The sequence below is a fragment of the Rhineura floridana genome, chromosome 19, assembly GCF_030035675.1.
Source record: "Rhineura floridana isolate rRhiFlo1 chromosome 19, rRhiFlo1.hap2, whole genome shotgun sequence".
Lineage (NCBI taxonomy): Eukaryota > Metazoa > Chordata > Lepidosauria > Squamata > Rhineuridae > Rhineura > Rhineura floridana.
The window spans coordinates 23,753,187-23,773,988 of NC_084498.1; the positions used below are offsets into that span (position 1 = coordinate 23,753,187).

A 20,802-nucleotide genomic window follows, 5' to 3' on the forward strand; every position below is an offset into this window, starting at 1 on the left:
GAACAAGATGGTGACCTAGATGGGCCACTGGCCTGATCCAACAGGGCTCCTTCTTGTGTCCCTACGTGGCCTGGAGCCAATCATGGGTCCATCCAGCAAGGTGCTTTAGATTAAAAAAAATAATGCAACACACGGGTAGCATTTAGATTCCACATTTACTGCATAAATCTGTCAAGACATCAACACATGCTGAGCATGAACAGAGACAGAAAAAGACAAAAGAAATTTCCAAGCCCTTTGGGATCTCCGAGCAGGGACCTCCACTGGCCATGCTATTGACATGGCTACTTTTGCTCCACTCAGGAGCTCAAGCCAGAGCTAGCCATGCTTGGAGATACAGAAACAATAACCTGTTCCATTTTGGGGTGTTAAAACTCAACCCTCCTCCACCCCAATAACCCAGAGGTGGGGAACCTGTGGCCCTCCAGAGACCGTGGGGCTTCCATGTCCATCAGTCCCACACAGCTGTCATCCTAGGGATGATGGGAGGGGAAGTTCAACAACAGCTGGAAAGTCACAGAGTCCCCTCTCCTGCTAGAACTGTACTCTGGGAAATAGGTGGATCCAGGCAACAGGTTTCTACTTTTGTGGTTGCCAAGTGTTGGGAAATCAAGTTAAGAAAAAACCCTACACTTGAAAAGGTCTGTTATGTAAGGGGGGGAAAAGAACCCTCTCAATGGTACTGTGAGCCTCGGTCATGTGGTGGGGTCTCCAGATGTTTTGGACTACAGCTCCCATCAGCCTGCATGGCCGTGCTGGGGGGGCTGATGGGAGTTGTAGTCCAAAGCACCTGGAAGGCACCAGGTTGAGGAAGGCTGGTCTTGATCATCTAGCCTCAGTATGTCTCCCTCATTTAGCGGTGCTCCCTCCCCTCACTGGCTCTGGCCCTGGTCCTGCCTTCAAAGAACACGCAATTTCATTGCTCCAGAGGGGAGAGGCAGCAGTCTGTCTATTTCGACTAGGGATGGAACAATCTGTCGGTTTCACTTCTCTCATCTTTCTTAAATTAGGTTCCCCACATTTCTGCAGCAATCTGCGATTTCTTGTTTTCAAACCCTCATTAAAATTCTTCAACCTTTTAGTGAGGATTTCTCCTAATAAATACATTATTGTATGCAGTTTAGACTCACGTACACATTTTTTTGCAAGCAATTTCTTTTAATATAATGCATTTTTTGAACGTTCTTCTCACCAATATACTCATTCTCCTAATCTATAGGCATTTTTGTAAACATTGCCTGGTTTGAGAGCTGCATCGCAAAATTCGGGTAAGTGCTCTTTTAATAAATTTGGCTTTCAATATGAAGTGAGCCAAATTGCTCCCTCATCCCGATCCACAGAGAATATTGTGCTCATTGCCCGTTCAGCACAAACTGCACGATGCTTATTGCACTGTGCAGCTGTTCTGAATCTTGCTTATATGTTTAAAGCTGGGTTGGGGAACCTGTCACCTTCTAGAGGCTGCTGGACTCCAACTCCCATCATGCTTTGCCATTGACCATGCTGGCTGAGATTGATGGGAGTTGGAGTCCAAAAACAGCTGGAGAGCATCATCCCTGGACAGCTCATAACAATATTCCTATACCACCAGCAGACCTTATGTCCATACCGGGTACCTGATTGTGGTGCTTCCATACTTTTGTCTCCCAGAAAAAGGCTCCAACATGTTAGGAAGTGGTAGATGTATGCGATGCAGCTCTTCAAATAGTGGCTTCTCTGGACAGCCAACCTGCCTTGAGATTCTTGCCACTTGCTCTCTGCAACTGAGAAAGATCGCTGAGAAAATATGAGTTATATCAGTATGAACTAGGGATGGGATCCGTTGGCTGGTGCCGGTACAAAAGCATTCTGTCATCTTAACAGGCTGGCATCGATTTGAGTCCGCTAGCTGCTGCTTTTACAGATGTGTGTTTTTTTCCACTTGAAAAAGAATCTTGATATTAATATTGCTCTTTGTAAAGGGAATACCGATATTTTGAAGGAAATTAGCTATTTCCTTTAAAAAGAGCAATATTTTGAAGACAGTACCAATATTTTAAAAGGAAATATCAAGAAATCATCATCCTTACAATTGATGTTTCAGAGTCTGTTTTCAAAAATAGCCATGAAAATTCTCTACATTGAAATCCATTTCTCAGCAATGGAGAATAAGCAAATCGATGGAAAATTCAATACCAAATCCGAATTGGGTGCAGTTTTAGCATGTCCCTAGTATGCACCCAAAGCCTTCCGACACCACATAGGATAAGAGCTGGTTGGGGATCCGGGTCAGGTCAGACTATTTAAAAAAGCTGCCTGTTGCTGTCAAGAAGGGGGCAAGGCATCCTGCAGGGGGTGAAAGAGTTGGGTAGAGCAGCAAGTTCAAAAGGAGCAGCCATATTTTACAGGGCAAAAGTGGGTCTTCGGATGGGGTGGGGAAGAAGAGCAAACCATAGAATGGGGTGTGTGTGAAGAACCTCAGGCCTGGGAACTGAGTGAGGCCCTCAGGACTCTCCATAGGGATTGTTGCACAATACAGAGATACACAACAGGCCTGGAACAGTGACTCACCCAGTAACACAACAGGTGGACTCCTCCAAAGGTGGGTGATTCTTACACACTTTAAATGACAGCCTTTCAGGGATGTAAAAGCCAGCTCAGCACTCCAAAAGTCTGCGAAACAACGCTTTCTGATAACAAACTGGATCCTACCTGTTAGAGAAACAGTGAGGAGGGAGGAACAGGGCACAAGGCATCTGTTACCCTCTTCATCTGGCTTAAGGAGGATCACGCTGGTGCTAACGCCAAGCGATTCATTTCTAAAAGGAGAGGGCTACTTATTGGAATTTGTGCCCTGGAACCCCTTCCAACTTAGCTGCCAGCGTGTGGGTGTGCCTAGGGTAGGCTGCGGTTTCCCAGTGGAGAGAGAAAGGCACTTGGCACGTCCTCAGAAGCACTCCTTCTTGCTGATCCCCTTGCGCCAGGGACAAATTCTCGCTATTAAACAACAGCAAAAAGAGCGGGCTACTGTAATGCTAAGCCCTGGTTCACAGCGGCTCAGGACCCGAATACAACACAGAACGCCTCTTCTTGTGTGACTAACTGGACACATCCAGATAAGCCATCCTTTGTAGTCATCTTCCAAGTGCCCTCTCCAGCTGATGTGCAGAGGGTGGCAACAAGTGAGGGCCTTCTCAGTAGTGCCCCTGCCTCCATTTATTGCACGGGTAGGTCCTTCCTGTTTTTCATAGGTCTACCTGTGAAAGCCTGCCCCTCCTGAGACTGTAAACGATTTTTATCAAAACGTGTTCCTGAGCCGTCTTTTGAGATGTAAGCAGTTTTGAGAACTTTTTTTGTGTGTGAAAAGCAATAAATAGTCTTTAAAAATAAATAAATGCCAAAATGAGAGGGGGCCAGGTTGGTGAACTGTGGTCACGGCATCCATGCTCCTGCAAGACTCTGACGGCTGCTGGTCAGTATGCGCACTGTGCCCACGTCTTCCAAAAGGTGTCCGACATGTTTTGAGGCCTAGTCCCTACTTTCTGGTACTTGTCCCTGCTGAATGCTATTTTTGTTGTCTTTAGTTTGCCCTTTGTGGAAATGTTGGGAATACCTTTTCAAAATGTCAGTGCAGGTAGTTAGAGATGAAGCCTTTGCGTGGGAGACCAGGTGCATCTTATCTTTCATGCACACTTGCCTGCTATTAGCACATCTGCAAACGGGGATTAAAATGTCGGGGCTCTGCTTCCCTACTCCATCCTCATCAAAAGGGGGGGTGAATGAGGCCCTCCAGGGCTTTCTATCTGGCCTCCATGACTCTCCCAAGTGTGCATCCTCCTCTGGCCACACCCTTCACTGACTCTGCTCCACACCCTCCTCAAGGGCTCTTGCCAGGCTGAAATGGGTCTTCAAAACTGTGAAAATGCCTCCTGCTTGCTTGGATGAAGGATGGGGAGGGGTGCGTGTGTGTGTATGTGTCAAGGCCCCTGATTTTTACATGGTGAAATGAAGTTTACAGTAGCAAGGCAAGAGTCACATCCAGTGCTCCACCCACTTTTTGCCTCTGCCCCCACCTACTGCTGGAATGTGGCCCCCAGGAGGTTGTCCAAAAGGGAATCCTGGCCCTAATTTATGGAACGCTCTCCCCTCTTTTCAGCAAGAGCAAGACACTCTCCTCTTCCCTTAGGAACATCCAAGGCTGCCTTATTCTGAGTCAGACCATTGGTCTGCCTAGCTCAGCATTGTCTACACTGACTGGCAGCAGCTCTCCAAGGTTTCAGACAGGAAGTCCCTCCCAGCCCTACCTGGAGATGCCGGGGGTTGAACCTGGGACCTTCTGCATGCAAAGCAGGGGCTACAGCAATTCCTGGACTTTTGATTGTTAATTTTGTTCTTGATGCCCTCTGATATTTTTGGCCAACAGTTTTATGGCAATCATTTTACTGTTGGGGTGTGTGTGATGGGGGGTCTTTTTGATTGCTTGAAAATTATTTTTGGATCACCTATTATGCTCATCCAGTTTTAATCTTTTATGCACTTCTGATGCCTGATTGAAATGGAAATGGACTGCCTTCAAGTCGATCCCGACTTATGGTGACCCTACGAATAGGGTTTTCATGGTAAGTGGTATTCAGAGGGGGCTTAACCATTGCCTCCCTGTGAGGCTGAGAGGCAGTGACTGGCCCAAGGTCTCCCAGTGAGCTTTACAGCTGTGTGGGGATTCAAACCCAGGTCTCCCAAGTCGTAGTCCAACACCTTAACCACTACACCACACTGGCTCTCGATTACCATATTTCAAAGCAGCTACTTTACTCCCAACTTAAGGATGGATAATGGAATGTCGGTGGACAGCAAAAGAGGTTTAAAGATGTTCTTAAAGATAATTGGAAAAAAAGGAACATGAGCATCGAGAACTGGGAAGTTTTGGCCCATGAGCGTCTCATTTGGAGGACGGCTATTGTCAAAGGTGCTACGGACTTTGAAGAAGCACGAGTACAGGGTGAAAGGGACAAACGAGCTAAGCGGAAGGCATGTCAAGCAAATCCTCATTGCGACTGTCTTCCATCTGGAAACCTAGGCCCTCACTGTGGGAGGCTGTGTGGATCTAGAATTGGCCTCCACAGTCACCATTAAAGACCTTATTTTGGAAGACAATCTTACTCAAGACATGACTGAGCGCCAATGATGAATGAATGGATGGATGATTGCACTTTTTTTCTCGTTGTGAGTCGCCTTGAGATTTCTTTAGTATAAGATGATGATGATGATGAGATCAAGCCATGCTGATTCCCCTACATCAAATGAGACCAGCTGGGGCAGAGTGGGGGGTTGTCATAGCACTAGAAATAGCAATTTTGATGTGGAGTGAGGTAATCACTCCAGGTGTACAGCACAGCAGGAGCAGGAAAAGAACAGGCAGGAAAACTTGCTCTCTCTCTGTGTATGTGGTTTTAAAGATGCAGCACAAATCTCCAGGTTGCAAGTAGGGATGTCAGAGAATCCGAACGAAAATGGAATGGGACGTGGAAATTGCCCATGTTTGTTTGCTTATCCCATGTCCGGTATGGAAATCAGTATTCGCTGCTGCTGTCGCTTTCAGTCTGCAAATGATGTATAATTGGTTATGCTCCCTGCCCCCACATTTGCACTGTGTGGCCTTTGCACTGCCAACAAGGGGCTGGAATAATATAATGGCAGCATAATTTAGGTAATGAATTATGTAATGGGATGGAATGAATTATGAGCGTAATGACTTGCGTACATTACGGAAGGTACATCATTTTGCCGCAGCGGACAGTGAAGAAATAACATTGTTTTTGGTAGAAGATGAACTGCAGCAGAATGGAAACAGAGCTGCATATGATGAATACTGGGTGGAGTAGAAAACAATGCCTTTTTACATCTGTAGTTGCACCCTGGGAAGTATTTTTGTCTCAAACTGACAGTGGGACTGAACTTTGGGAACTCCATTCTAGGGATGGAGAAATCTGTTCAGTTTGGCTTCTTATTTTTCCAGTTTTAACTCTAGTACCCCACAGTTCAATTAAAAGAAAGCTCATGAGCATTTTAGTGTGCATTCCTTCTAATGGACATTTTTAAAGGCAATTATCCCTTGCAATTTTTTTTGCAAGCAATGTTGCCTAAAACAATGCATTTTAGCATGTGACTTTCACTAATGGGTGCATTTTTCTGCCAACTTCCCCTTCCTACTCACACTTCTGTACACATTTTTTTGGGTTGGGGAACTGCATTGCAAACTTTGGAGAATGGTGAATTTGAAAGGATAGCAGCCTTCCGGTGTGCATACTGTTTCAAGAAGCGTGGATTTGTTACGCTAACGTTCACCAAACCAAATTTCTTTCCCCCACCCTTCGCCATCCACAATAAATGTTTCAGAGGTGGGTCCCAGGCTACATAATGACACCAGGCACTTAGCAGGGGTGAGGAACAGAGGAAGCTGACTTATACTGAGTCAGACCATTGGTACATCTAGCGCAGTAATGTCTACACTGACTGGCAGCAGCTCTCTAAGGTTAGCCCTAACTCGAGATGCCGGGGATTGAACCTGAGGCCTTCTGCGCGCAAGGCAGATGCCCTGCCACTAAGCTACGGCCCTTCGCTGTATTGAGTCAGACCATTGGTCCAACTAGCTCAGTAATGTCTACACTGACCGGCAGCTGCTCTCCAGGGTTTCAGGCAGGGAGTCTCTCCCAGCCCTGCTGGAGATGCTGCTGGGGATTGAACCTGGGTCCATCTGCATACGAGGCAGATGGTCTTATCACTGAGCTACGGCCCTTTCCCAATAGGGAGACTTTGGGTGGACCCATTCATGTTATCGGCTGACACTATCGCACACAGTGAGCTCTGCCGCAGCGCAGATCTGCCTTGCAGGGAAAGTGGGGGGGGGGGAAACAAACAAACCAAGAAACAAAAAACGCCACAGCTCCCTTTTCTTTGTCTTTCAATAAAGAGCAGGCATGAGTTATGAGCAGCAAGAATGTGGAATGAGTTTACAGCAGGATCAGCACACACTGTGCCTGGGAACGCCCCAGACAGCAGGGACCTTACTCTGCAGATTATGGAGCATATTGGTGAATCCAGCCCTGACGGGCACATTGCCTTCTCTTGAACCCTCCCATTTCTGCTGGATCTGCAGAAAGAGCAATTCAAGTTGCAAACTTGGGGGTGGGATGGGGGCCTGAGCGATCCAAGGCTGCAAAGCCGCTCACGGGGATGGGGACAAGAGCGGGAAGGAAGCTAATTCTGTGGTTTTACGACGTGCCGTTTGACTTCCTTTCACCTGTTCTGAATCTCCCAACATGGATGGACCCAGGTTCTACTATTATGAGAGGGGAAAAAAAAAACATCCTCTCTCCTTTGACTTTCCCTGCACCCTGCATCATTTTATACACCTCGGTCAATTCTTCCTTTGCTTAATTCTTTTTCTACTCTAAAAAAAAAAGTCCTCGCTGAACATGAACAGAGCAGGAGAAGGCGTGTGTATAGGTCTGAGGGAGGGGGGACAGTGTGGAGTATTCCCTTCAGAGCTCCCATGCGGAGGGGAGTGAAGAAAAAGGAGGAGCAGAACCAAGAGAGAAAGCAGGGGCAGAGAAGCAGGAGGGCCAACCCTTGTACACTCGGCTTCATAGATCTCCTCTGTTACATACGATCCTGTTACAGAGTGGCAGATACGTAATACAGAGTGTCTCATGTGCACGCATATACAGTCGGGATGAGAGGAATATTGCAGACTGCCAAGAATATATAGGGGTGTGTGTGCATACATTATATGTAAAAAGAAAAGAAACGCAGAGTGTTTGCATCGCTTGCTCACTTGCGCAGCTGTGTGTGGTCTTCCTGCTGGCCTTCCAGTAGGGGAGAAATTAGAGATGATCTAGGCGATCCTGGCCCCAGAGGAGTGTCCCACAGCCTCCTTCAGCCACACTTGACATTGCCGTGTGAAGATCATGAGAAGTCAAGGCTACAGAAGCAACGCGAGAGGCAGGTTTATCCTGAATGCTGGTGGAGAGCTGATCAACAGAGATGCGCACACACGCACACGCACAGACAGACGGACTCAGGCAGTGTTCGTGCTTTCACGCGGCACGTGACAAAAGTGTGGGTGGCGGGAGACACGAGGGAGAGCTCAGCGACGCCTCCTCAGTTGGCTTCCGAGACCCCCTGGGCCATCAGTTCTGCCAGGACGTTGTCCAGGTAGTTTGGGTCAGGGTACCCGTGCCCGGTGAGGTTAGACCCAAATTCGGTCTTGTGGTGGATCTCATTCCACACCACGGTGTCGGATTCTCCCGTCGTGTTGGACGTCCCAATGGTAAAGATGAGCCGGCGTTCCCATGCCATGATCAGGAGTTTCAAGATCTGGGCGAGAGAAGGCAAGGAATAGAAAGCCCGCTATGAAACAGAGGTGGCCAAACTCTTGGGAGTAAAGCACCAACACTTGCAGCAAGGAACCTGAACCGGTTGGGCAGTTGATAGACAGAAAGGCAACCTATTCTTCCCTCACTGACTCCTTTTTTAGTATCTTACTTGTTGGTTTCCCCCCCTCAGGCTTTACTTCCTTCCTCTTCCTTTCTAGTTAGTCAGAGATAGTGCCTGTGAGTGGAAGCATCATGGCTCTGTGATAGCCACAGGTATGCCTGTGGACAGAATGACTTTATTTCCCAGTAGTAATAAACCCTGAGTTTCTTGATTCTTTCAACTACTAGTCTTTTACCAGACTATTTGTTTCTACACTCTGATGCCATATATGCCAATACAAATTACCACCTGGCACTAAAAGCATGTATGCATTTTAAAAAAAAGTTATATCAGTTGTGGGGGGGGGGGTTAATCAAGACTGGCACCTCAGCTTACAAGTATTTTTAACCCTCTCCTCTCATTCTGCTGTCCGAACAGCGGTACTACCAGGGCCTGCCTTTGGATCAAATATCCATGACTCCATTCAGCAGTTTCTGAGATTAGGCGTCCTGAGGATTTCACCCTTAGGGGAAAAAATAATAACTGATAAGCTTCTAGTCCTCAAGGCTCCAGAGATAAACTCGAAAACACAGAGACAGGCCTTGAGGGCTTTGGCTTAAGAGGATATTAGGAAACACCTTCACATGAGAAAAAAGCAAAATCCCAGAAGCCCAGTGTGAGGCTGAGCTGGATTTGGTGGAAACATCCCCCTCTGTAGTGAGTTGCACCCCGCCCTGCAAATTCAAGCTGCCACAAGGGCAGTGAAAGGATCCACCTACCTTTCTGCCTTTCTCGTTGTTAGGAAGATAACAGTGACGGGGGAAGCCTCGCGCAGTAAACTTTTTCCCAGGATTTGGGTGCTCTGGCCCCTGGTGAAGCAAGAGGTCATAGTTAGATGCTGTGCCAGCAAAGGTTGTGAGCCAAGGACAACACACAGTCCTTCCAAGGCATCAGGGGGCTTCTGAGCACTAGAAATTACCGACATAGTTTGAGTCTGCCTGGGCCTGGCATCAGCATGCGCCCGCCTGAGGGCAACTGCCAAGGCAATGGCACTGATGCCTGCCTGTTCTTGGAAGTCCATTTCACTCTGGTGTCTGCAATTTAACTGGTGTCCACCATTTTGCTTGTGTTTATTTATTCATAAACATGTTTACATAGCACCTGCTCATAAAGTATCAGGGTGGTGTATGGCAATACGAAAACATATTCAAAACTATTAACATGACTGGCTACTCAAGAGTCATTTCAAACAGCTGTATAGGCCTGTATCAGAAAAGTCTTCAAGACATGCCTGAAAGCACAAGGCGAGGGTGCCTGTCGTATCTCTGCTGGAAGAATGTTCCATAGAATGGGAACACTAAATGCCTGACTTTTGGTGAAGGGCAGCTGGGCCTCTGAAACATGGGGCACAACCAGCAGTGCTCCTCTGGATGGTCTCAGCAATTGAGCCGCGGCATAAAGGCTCCTGGACCCAAGATTATTCAGATACGTTTTCCCACAATGCATACATCATCATCGACATCATCATCATCAACATCATTATTATTATGGCCCTCCAGATCTCTCTGTTTGGCCCTCAGGACTATCTCCAGGCCACACCTCCTCCCAGAGGCCACACCCTCAAGTACCTGGCTGGAATACGTCCTTGAATTGCCACCCTGGGCTCCAGCTGGGAGGAAGGGCGGGATATAACTCAAATAATAAATAAATAAAATGCCTCTTGCTTGCTTTTCTGCTTTTTGCATTGCTGAAATGTAACCTTCTTTACAAACAGCAAGAGTCACATCCATTGCTCTGCCCACTTTTGCAACTGGCCCCGCCCACTGCTGGCATTCGGCCCCTGGAAGGTTGCTCGCAAGGGAATGTGGCCCTCAAGGTGGGGACAAAACGGTCCCCACCACTGGCTCTATTGTTAAAGTTTTTCCCCCAGTTTTATAAGTCACCTAGAGACATTTTGTATTAGACAACTAATAAATAAAAATAATACAGTAATAAAAAGAATAATACAGTAACAAGAACCTTTCTCCTCTTTCCCTCTCGCTCTCTCTCACCTGGATCCCTGTAGGAATGTCATACACGATGCGGATGGTTTTGCAGTCCCCGTAGCCAGGGAGCGAGTGTGGGATAATGTGGAACTCCATCTTCCCAGGGGGCTGAGTCCCGGTCTTCTCCCCATAGATGGCCTTGCATGTGGGGCACTGCAGGCTACCATCCTGCCAGGCAAAGGAAAGATGGGGTGGAAGTAGAACAAGGAAGAGGGTGATGGACACATGCTGGTTCTTTTCAGCTGCAGACCATGAGAAGCGCCCTACCCTTTTTACACAGAATGGAAATGCAAAAACTCAGCAGGGTCCTCACCTCCATATCGCTGGCTTACTAATGTCCACCACCAACCAAAGTATATGGATATCTTCCCCTCTGTGATCTCAAGAGCATCTTGGGTACCAAACCAAGTTTCCAGGGTAAGCCAGCATCACAACCTCAGAGGCCGTTTTCAGACTTGCTACCTTTGGTGACCCGTTTCCACATTGATCCATTTGATGAAGAGCACCATAATTCTGGAGGATACCACAAATCCAGGGAGGGGGAAGCTTTGGCTGTCCAGGTGTTGATGGACTCCAACTTCAATCAGCCCTCGCTTGCATGGCCAACAGTTAGGGATGATGGGGACAGCGGTCCACAAATTTCAGTGGGTCACAGGGACATAGGAAACTGCCTTATGCCGTGTTCGGCCATTGGTCCACCTAGCTCGGTATTGTCTACACTGACTGGCAGCAGCTCTCCAGGGCTTTAGTCAGGAGTATCCACCAGCTCTACCTGGAGATGCCAGGGACTGAACTTGGGACCTTCTGCGTGTAAGGCGGATGCCCTGCCACTAAGCTATGGCTCTGTGTAGAACTTAGTTGGCCACCAACTTGGACAGCTTTAAAAGAGGATTAGACAAACACATGGATGATAAGGCTCTCCATGGCTACTGGCCACGATGGCTATGCTCTGCTTCCACGGTTGGAGGCGGTATGCTTCTGAAACACCAGCTGCTGGAAACTGCAGGAGGGGAGAGTGCCGTTGCATTCAGATTCTTCTTGCGGGCTTCCCACAGGCACCTGGTTGGCCACTGTGAGGATAGGATGCTGCACTAGATGGGCCACTGGCCTGATCCAGCAGCTGGGGTCTTCTTATGAATGCAGTGGAGGCTGGTCCATAAGAGCAAACAAGGTTCTGCCAACCAAGCTCAGCCAGCCCTCAGACATCCCCCAGCAGTCTGTCTTCTTAATCACAACCAGTCTAGGGGGTAGGACTGCCTATCAACTTCCTCCTTGTACAGCTCAGCAGGGAAGAGGATGGGGACAAAACTAGAACGCGCTGGTTTTGCCGCTCATTGGCTTTGGCTCCACCACATGTTGGCCTCTCTGCCTTGCGCCCCACCGGTCCTAATGGGCACCGGCCACCCTTGGTTGAGAACAACAACTCAATACAAAATTTGTGGCTTTGTTTTTTAATAACAAAAGAAAAGTGTGTTGGGAAGAAGACCATTCCCACCTTCGTCACCCACCCACCCACCCACCCAGGGTCCTCTGCTCTCACCTTGTTGCCGTTGTTGTACATAGCAACCAGGCAGAGGAGGTGGTACAGGTGCCCACATTTCCCCAGCTTTCCCACCAGCTCTGGCTTGGCACCTTTGTGCCTGAGGATCCCCTCGTAGCCCGATGAGGACGCCAGTCTCTCCATGCAGATTGTGCAGTCCTGTTGGAGAGAGAGAAATATGGGACACGAGGGATCAACAGAGGGATCAAACTGAGTGCGGGTCTAGGGTTGGCTCCTGTTTTGAAGGGGGGCTTTTGACACTGCCGTCTCAGGTGAGTGGGGCAGAGGCCGGGTGGCCCCCTCCCCCTCCTAATTATTTTTGTAGGGGCTTAGGGAAGAACTTAGGATGCTGCTTTACAGCGAGTCAGACCCTTGGGCCATCTAGCTCAGTATTGTCTACACTGACTGGCAGTGGCTCTCCACGGTTTCGGATCTGGGAAATTCCCAGCCCTGTCTGGAGGTGCCAAGGATTGAACCATGGACCTTCCGCATGCAGGGCAGATGCTCTACCACTGAGCTACATTGAGCAGCAATCGGCTGCCTTGCCATTTCCACCCGTTAGCTCTCGTCTTGCCCTCTGAAGCAAGTCTGTCTCTACAGGGCAAGCCCATCAGATATTTCAAGGTGGCTTTCAGGTCACTCCTTAACCGGCTCCCAGGTTAAATGCACCCAGCTCTTTCAGGCATTCCTTAACAGATCCTCCTCCATCTTGATCAGGGGAAAGAGTTCTTACACAGCCTTCTCTCTGAAATCCTACCTACCCTTCATCCAGAGCCTTGTTTACATCTTCTGTCATCTATTGTGTTACAGTTTTATTCCCTTCTTCCTCCAAGGAGCTGAGTGTGGTATACCTGAAACCCTGGTGAAGTAGGTTGGACTGAGAAATAGTAGCTAGCTCACCTCATCTGGGGGGTTCTTCACCTTCTGGATGTAGTGCCACACTACAACTTCTGGGTTCTTGCCTGTACAGGACAAAATAACGGTGTAATTAGATATTTCTGTATCCTATCCTGTAATATAATTATTACTACATTTATATCCAATCTTTCCTTCAAGGACCTCAAGCTGATGTACGTGGCTCTCACCCTCTCAGTTTTATTCCCTAACAACCCTGTGAGGTAGGTTAGGCTGAAAGACTGTGACTGGGCCAAGCTTCATGGCTGGGCCAGAGCTGATAGGAGTTGGAGTCCAACAACATCTTGGAGGCATCACCTTGGCTATCCCTGACCTAGATCTCCTGAGTAGCTATGGCCATCCTATATGGACTAGTCTGAGAGTAATCCCATTGAATGCAATGAGATGTATTTTTAGGTAGATGCGGATAGGACCACACTGTTGAGAGGATTGTGTTTTACTCTACCTGTGTATACTTAGTTGCCTGTTGGTGGAATTAAGGGGTCGCCACACTTTACGGGCCTGGGAGGCCCATTAGGAAATCTAAGAAACCATTGTGGGCACCACAAAATACCCATTTCACAGAAGGAAAAATAGTGGTTCTCTGAACCCCCCAACCCGAAAAAAGGAAAAACAATTACACCCTCCCCAAAAAACACCAAATACAAGAAAGACAAATAAGCAGGCAACAACTCCCTTAAAACAGGCAACCCCCCCCAACAGTTTTTAAAAATAAAAACAAAAATGGGTCAGGGGAGCCAAGAGGAGTGTCTGAAAGTGTCGTGGTGCCCACAGGTGCCACATCAGGGATTCCAGATTATATGGGGGGAAACCACCTGCATATAAAAAAGTGCAATAAAACTTTTTACCGAAATTTGATTCCCCGCATTTAAAATTGTTCTAGCTTATGTAACACATTCATTGGACCAATCTCCTTCAGTTGCATTTTTAAAAGATATTTGTACATGACTAGCCGCCCCCAAAACGTGCATAGGGATGCTCATTCTGATGCGCATTAAAATATGCATCCCACTGAAAGCAATGCAGTGTGTCGACAGAGGAGGCTACCGCAGTCAGACACGCCTTCTGCTATACTTTTCTCCTTTATACTCACGGCGCCTGATCCAGCAAGTGATATGCGAGTCCATGAATGGACCCACTTAGCTGATTGAAGCAGATGTGTACACTGTCAGGTGGTGTGTTTTGGGGTGTGCACGTGTGTTGGTTTGCTTTGCTTTGCCGATAAGGCCGGCTCCATATTTACCAAGGTGGAGCCTCACCTACATTGATGGGCCTCCGTTCGCCCGGGTCAGCCTGTCTGCTAGGTAGAGTGAAGTGGCCTCCTTTGGCCACTCATTGTGGGTGCCATGAAAGGGGACAGATTTTTTAATTCCTACTGTATTCTTGATGTATTTATACTCTCAGGGATGTAAGATTTTCTGTCTCAGGTGCCACAATAACTTAGCTGGCCTGGGACATGGTGAAGATCCATTTGGGTGGGGAGGGCCATTTGTTGTCACACCTCAGGCAGTAATAACGTCTTGAATCAGCCCTACCAGTTCCCATTTTAAACTTCCCACAATACCTCAGAGCACCTGATGTAGCAGCCTGGTTTGCTCATAACCCTAAACCATGGGTCATTGAATAATGGTTTATCAAACCATGATTGAGTGTTACGTGTGAATTGTGCCCAGCATCTTAACTATGATTTGTTTCCAGCCAACAAACCACAGTCTGAAGCCATAGTTTGTTAGCTTACAAACCTTGGTTAGTTTTAACCGTGGCTTGGCATTACATGCAAACCCAACACCCTTCCTTAAGCATGGTCTGTTGGGCCGCCCGACTGAAGATGCTGACCAAACTACCAAGGCACGAGGCTGGAAAACAACCCAAACTCTGGAGAAACAAGCCATGGTTTGTTTGATCGTCTGCAGGGACAACTTGTGCTTGGTTAAACAAACCATAGGTTGAACAAACCATAGCGTAACGTTATGTGCGAACCAGACCTTTGAAGTGGCAGGGGGCCCAGGGGGCCCAGGACAGAAGTCTCATTGAGAGGCACAGAGAAGCACGTTCCTCACTTTTTTTCAGATGTTTCTTCTTGGTCTTCCGGCAGATCCCGGTAATCCCAGGCACTGGCTTCATGTCGCTCTTGTTGACGGGTGGCGGGTGCAAGATGGGTTTTGGGGCTCGAGTGAGACAGACAGGCAGGCCTGCAGCACACATCAAGATGCCTGTCATTCCTAGGCCAGATAAGAGAGAGAGAGAGAGAGAGAGAGAGAGAGATCCATTGAAAGAAGGCTGAATGTCGGAGGGATTTGTGGGCATGGCTTTCTATGTGCCTGCCTTCCCCAAGCTGGTGCCTTCTAGACAGTTTGGACTACAACTCCCATCAGCCCTAGCCAGTACGGATGCCCGCAAACCTAAGTCCTCGGAGGTCACATCTATACCCTACACTGAAAGCACATGGCTTCTCCCCAAGAATCCTGGGAACTGTAGTTCATTGCTAAGGACTCTTGCTCCGTGAAGGGTAAACAGCAGTTCCCAGGACTCTTTGGGGGGGGGGAGCCATGTGCTTTCAATGTATGGCATGGATGTTGCCTGAGATTGGATTGCATCAAAGCTTGCCACGTTTTGTGGGATGCCAAACTTCACTGTGTAGCATCACAATCTGCTCCTCTTTTCAAGAGCAGCTCCAGTTTTGGGTGGAGGGCTCTGCAAGATCATGCTCCTTGCTTAAGCCAACTGGCCTGCTGGCCTCACAATCCAGACCCAGAGGGACTGCCCGGCCTGTTGTCTTTCTCAGAGGGTGGGGGACAGGCACAGGAAGGAGCTATGCCAGGCGGTCCCTAGCAGGCTTACATAGCTGCGGCAGCACTCCGATAAGCACCAGGCAGCTGGGTCTGAGGCCACTATTTTAATTTCCCACAATGCCCCTGAACGATGCTACCTCAGGCCCTTCCCCAGGACCCCCCTCTCTGAGGGAGGCTCAGAGGGTGATGACAAGGCAGAGGGCCTTTTCAGGTGTGCCCCCCCCATCTGTGCAGCACTCTCCCTAGCGAGGCCCACCTGGTGCCTCCATTGACTTCTTTTCAGCCCCAGGTCAAGACTGACCTCTCCCCACAGGCCTCTGATGGACTGAGTCAGTTTTGTTTTATTGTTAGTGTGCTCCTGTGGGTATTATGCGAGGGGGCTCTTTTTTTTTGCTTGTTTTGTTTTTTGCAGCTGTCCTTTGAAATTTGCCTTCCCCCCCCCCCCATTTTGTGATGCAGTTCTTCAACCAAGAGATGTGCCTGTTAGGGGAAAGTGTGCATACAATGCATAGGTCAGTGAAAATGACACCCACAAATGCACACACAAACGTAGGGGGAATTTCTTGCAAAAATGTGCACATCAGGTAAAAATTGCATACAGAAATGTCCACCCAAATGCTGTTGCATTTTCATGAGGACTGTTTAAAAACTGCAGAACGGATGTGTGGAAATGCACCTTAAAACCGGAAAAATGAGAAACAGAGATAAACCATCCCTGCCCGGCAGGCCTCCACAAAGGCTGGCGACCAAGTCACCTTATTGAGAGCAAAGCTGTTTCCAGGTCTAGTCTCTAGTGCCCCCGAGCTCTGGGTAAAACCTGGGCTGGAGCTCCTCCAAACTCTGGGGAATGGAAACACATAAAACACGGCCTGGATTCCCTAACATTGCATGGCCCAATGTTTTAGAACCCACCAACTCTTCCTCCAATTCTACACTTAGAGGCTTTATTCCTGTTGCTCGTCCCTGGCCTGCTCTCCTTACCGGCCAAGGCAGGGTGTACCGGACCAGTCCCATTAAGGTTCTTGACAGGGAGGGCAGGAACCCTACAAGATAAAGAAGATGGGGAATGAATTCACATGGTAAGACTGTTTTTGAAGCCAACAAGTATCTATTCACATGTAAGCCTGGGTCATTATCAGGGCTGGGATTCCATTAAAAGGTACGAAGCTGCAATCGTATACCCACATATGTGGGAGTGAGCCCCACCAAACTCAATAGGAGTTCCTCGGGAGTAAGACATGTCTAGAATTGCACCCTCAGCTGATTTACTGCGTGAGTTTGAGTAAATTAGGCAGTCAAATAAATGTCTGTATTTGCATATGAATAAAGCAACAGTACTGCAGGAAAAAGCACCCTTTGCTTTCATTTCATTTATTTAAAAGCATTTATAAATGGCTTAATAGGTCAAAAATCTCTGAGTGGGTGTGCACACAAAAACAAGAAACACCATCATTAAAAATGGATCATTAAACCGGGAAAACAGTAGTAGAAAAGTGCATAAAGACCCAGGCTCTCTGGGGTTGCAGAGAAGGGGTCTTTTGCCAGGCATACTTGGAGTTGCCGGGAATTGAGCCTGGGAGATTCTGCATGCAAAGCAAATGGCCTGCCACTGAGCTAGGGCCCTTCCGTTAAGACATAAACAGGAAGGACACTGCAGAGTTCCCTCTAGTTCAGTACTGTTTGCACTGACTGGTGGCAGCTCTCCCAGGGATCCAGAAAGGGGTCTTTTTCCAGCCCTACTGGAGATTTCATTCGTTTTCTTTTAGAAATGTATACACCACTTCCCAGCCTGAAATCAGTGTACAAGGTAAAAATAAAATAAAATACCAGGGGAAACCCCCATATTCTAAAGACAATTATAAAACCTTTCCCACAAACAATAAAACCATGCAGAGTTAATCGTTCATAAATGACTGGGGCACACCTCTGGGAACGTCTTCAGTACGCGCCTAGACATCATGATGTTATGCACCTGTCTGATTTTGGCTGATAATTGATTCCAGAGGGCTGGAGCCACAACGCTAAAAGCCCAGTTTCTAGTGCAAACTAAGTGCGCTTCTGGGGCATGTGGTGCTCTCCACAGTGCCCTATCTGAGAAGGGCACTTCCCGGGCAGGGACATATGGGACCAGGCAGCCTAGGGATTGAACCTGGGACCTTCTGCACGCAAAGCAGATGCTCTGCCACTGAGCTATGGACGTTCCCTATAAAAATGTCAGCAGCGGTGAGATTCAAACCCATTAATGCACACTGGCTTGTACTCCCAGGCGCACAAACTCACCTGGTGGCCAGCCTGGTTTTCATGACTCCTTCCTATGCCTGTCCCCAACCCTCTGAGAAAGGAAATAGTTGGGCGGCCCCTCTGGGTCTGGATTACGAGGCCAGCGGGTCAGTTGGCTTAAGCAAGGAGCATAATCTCCTTTCGAAAGTGACAGAACAGCATGTCTCCTCTGACACTGACTTCACGGCTGTGCAATGCGTGGGGGGGGGGGAGTGTCTGAGAAAGGCCAACCACTGATCTGGCCATTAAGAACTGAGGGAGATTATGAGAGTGGGTTGTTTGGATTTTTGGTGGGTGGTGGAGCGAAGAGAGTGACATCCTTATAGGTTTAGAGTAGTTTGCTGGGAGCAAAACGGTCGACCCTTTTCCGTCCAAAAGCACAATTCTGCCACAGTGAAGCACGTTCGGGTCCCCCTGATTTGAACAGGAGAGGTTTAAGCACTTGCATAAGTCTCAAAGGGCCATGGAAATGCTGAACACTGATTATGTGCATTTGCAGAAAATAGCTTCCCTGTTTCCTCCCTCCACTGAGCTATTCAAGAAAAGAGCATACAAACAAAAATCTGAGATAAATATGGGCTGCGGTTTTTGGAATCCCCACTGCTATTGGCTAGCGGTCTTTGCCAATGACACTGTTGGTTATTGGCTCAGTGGCTGACAGGTCACGGAATGTTTATGAACATCCCAACTGCTCGGAAGAAATTTGCATCCATGAGTTCTACGGGACTCTCTATTTCTTGCTGCTATGTTTATCTCTTGAGTCGTCCGCACAGTCTTAGGGGTGAAATCATCTCCGTCAAGTGTAATCTGTGCCAGTTTATGGTCCATCCCAGAATGCTTTGCTGTCTGGCATAATCCTTTAATGAGAGCTATTTATGCCACCCTCCTATAGCCTTCAAGGCTTGTGCAGGAATGTACTGCAAGTGGAATGCTTTATTAGAGCACAGGGTCCAGGGATACCTATTTATTGGGGAAAGCTCTTGATTTTCGGGTATATGCCACTGTTAAATCATTAGCTTTATTTTGCCTTGGGCAGGGGTCTCTGGCTGCCTTATTCCCATGCCATTCTTCTCTGATTGGCAGTGGCTCTTCAGGGTCTTAAGCAGAGAAGAGTTTTTCCCATCACATGTTACCTAATGCCTGAACTGGTGTTGCCAAAGATTGAATTTGGGATCTTCTGTGGGCAGAGCAGGTGCTCATCCAATAGCCCCTTCTAGGACTAGCACCAGCCTGCCGCGGGCTCCGGGCGCCCACCCACACCTACCTCTTCCACTGCAGTAAATGCTGGCCACCTTAGGGAAGCCTCAGCTGCCATCTTGGTTCATGGCAGGCATGCACACAGCGCAGCCAGCATTCACCCCAACGGAAGAGGTAGGTGGGGTGTGCAGGTGGGCGTTGTGGGCTGGCATGGTTGTAGGGGGGGTGCCTGGGAGCTGCCTCTCTGCGATCCATGGCAGGGTCAGGAGCTGAACAGGAACACTACCCTTCAGGGGCCTCTCTGGACCCAGGGGCCCTGGGCCAGGGCCCAACCTGGCAGCCCTCTGGCGCCACCCAGCACCCCTTCCCCTAGGGCAAGGGTGGGGAAGTTTTTCAGTCCAAGGGCCACATTCCCTTCTGAGCAACCTCCCGAGGGCCACATGCCAGTGGCGGGCGGGGACACAGGCAACAGTGGATGGGAAACAAATGCAAAGTCTGCCTTTGTACAGTTGGCTAGTTTAGGGAAGGGCCCTAGCTCAGTGGCAGAACATTGCAAGCAGAAGGTCCCAGTTCAATCCCCAATGGCATCTCCAGGCAGGGCCAGGAAAGCCCTCTGCCTGAAACCTGCCAGTCAGTGTAGGCAATATGGAGCTCAATGAACCAATGGTCCAACACAGTATAAGGCAACTTTCTAGGTTCCCCAACACAGACACTCTCTGTTTGCCGAAAAGAATCAGAACCCCCCAGCCCTAACAGTTGACAATGTGGACTTAGGAAATCTAGAGAGTTTAACTGGCCTGGTGACAGCTGGGACAACCGTCTACAGAACCACCCTACCTGTCCATGAGCAGCTGAAAGTCCGCAGGAAAGGACACTCTCCCCTGACGCGCGAGCCCCAGCATGCCACAAGAGCAGCAAAAGCAACAAAACGGTGCCATGCAAACTCACACAGAGGAAGGAAGCTTATGCAAACGGTGGCCGCAGCCCAGTGTGCAGAAGGATCCGTTGGCTGCTCTTGGGGGTGACGGAGACGCGCTGCAGCTCACGGGTTTCGTTCTGGCTGCCAGCTTGCAAGCAAACAGGGGCCACCTGAGATGGGCATCAACCACACCCCCCCGCACCCTTTCCCTCAAAAGCTTACACTTCAGGAGGGTGCAAAGAGGGGCCGGTGAGGAATGTGGCCTGGAGAGAGAGGGCGTGGCAGGGGAGGAGTGTGCGGCCTGCAGAGAGTCCTGAGGGCCAGTCAGAGGGGCATGGAGGGCCACACATGACCCTCAGGCCTGAGGGTCCCCATCCTAGGTCTAAATGACTCTCTTTTTTTCCTTTTAAAGCATCTTGAGGAGACAACATTAGACTTCCTTCCTGCTTATTTTAAATAGGGGAAAGCAGGCATTTGCAACACACAGGCGCACACCCCACCCCACCATGAAAGGCCACTGTGCTTGGCTCTATTTTGTCCCCAGGAACCGGTCCCTGAATATCAAGCATTACCTGAGCATCTGGGGTTCAGAGGCCGTGCAGAGCATCTGCAGAAGGTTCCAGCTTCAACCCCCGGCATCTCCACGTTGCACTGGGACAG

General features: G+C 48.7%; 1 protein-coding gene across 2 annotated transcripts in view; it reads right to left on the minus strand.

Moving 5' to 3' along the window:
* Positions 1-141: 141 nt before the first annotated feature.
* DTX1 (deltex E3 ubiquitin ligase 1) overlaps positions 142-20,802 on the minus strand; it is a 50,992-nt gene continuing 30,331 nt past the window's right edge. For both annotated transcript variants that reach the window (XM_061603340.1, XM_061603341.1), the window contains exons 4-10: positions 16,728-16,789; positions 15,015-15,176; positions 12,940-13,001; positions 12,040-12,198; positions 10,506-10,667; positions 9,234-9,323; positions 142-8,355 (exon numbers count right to left, since the gene is read on the minus strand). In XM_061603340.1, the coding sequence (XP_061459324.1) occupies positions 8,140-8,355; positions 9,234-9,323; positions 10,506-10,667; positions 12,040-12,198; positions 12,940-13,001; positions 15,015-15,176; positions 16,728-16,789 (913 nt within the window). In that variant the 3' untranslated portion in view covers positions 142-8,139. The remainder of the gene's footprint in view (positions 8,356-9,233; positions 9,324-10,505; positions 10,668-12,039; positions 12,199-12,939; positions 13,002-15,014; positions 15,177-16,727; positions 16,790-20,802) is intronic.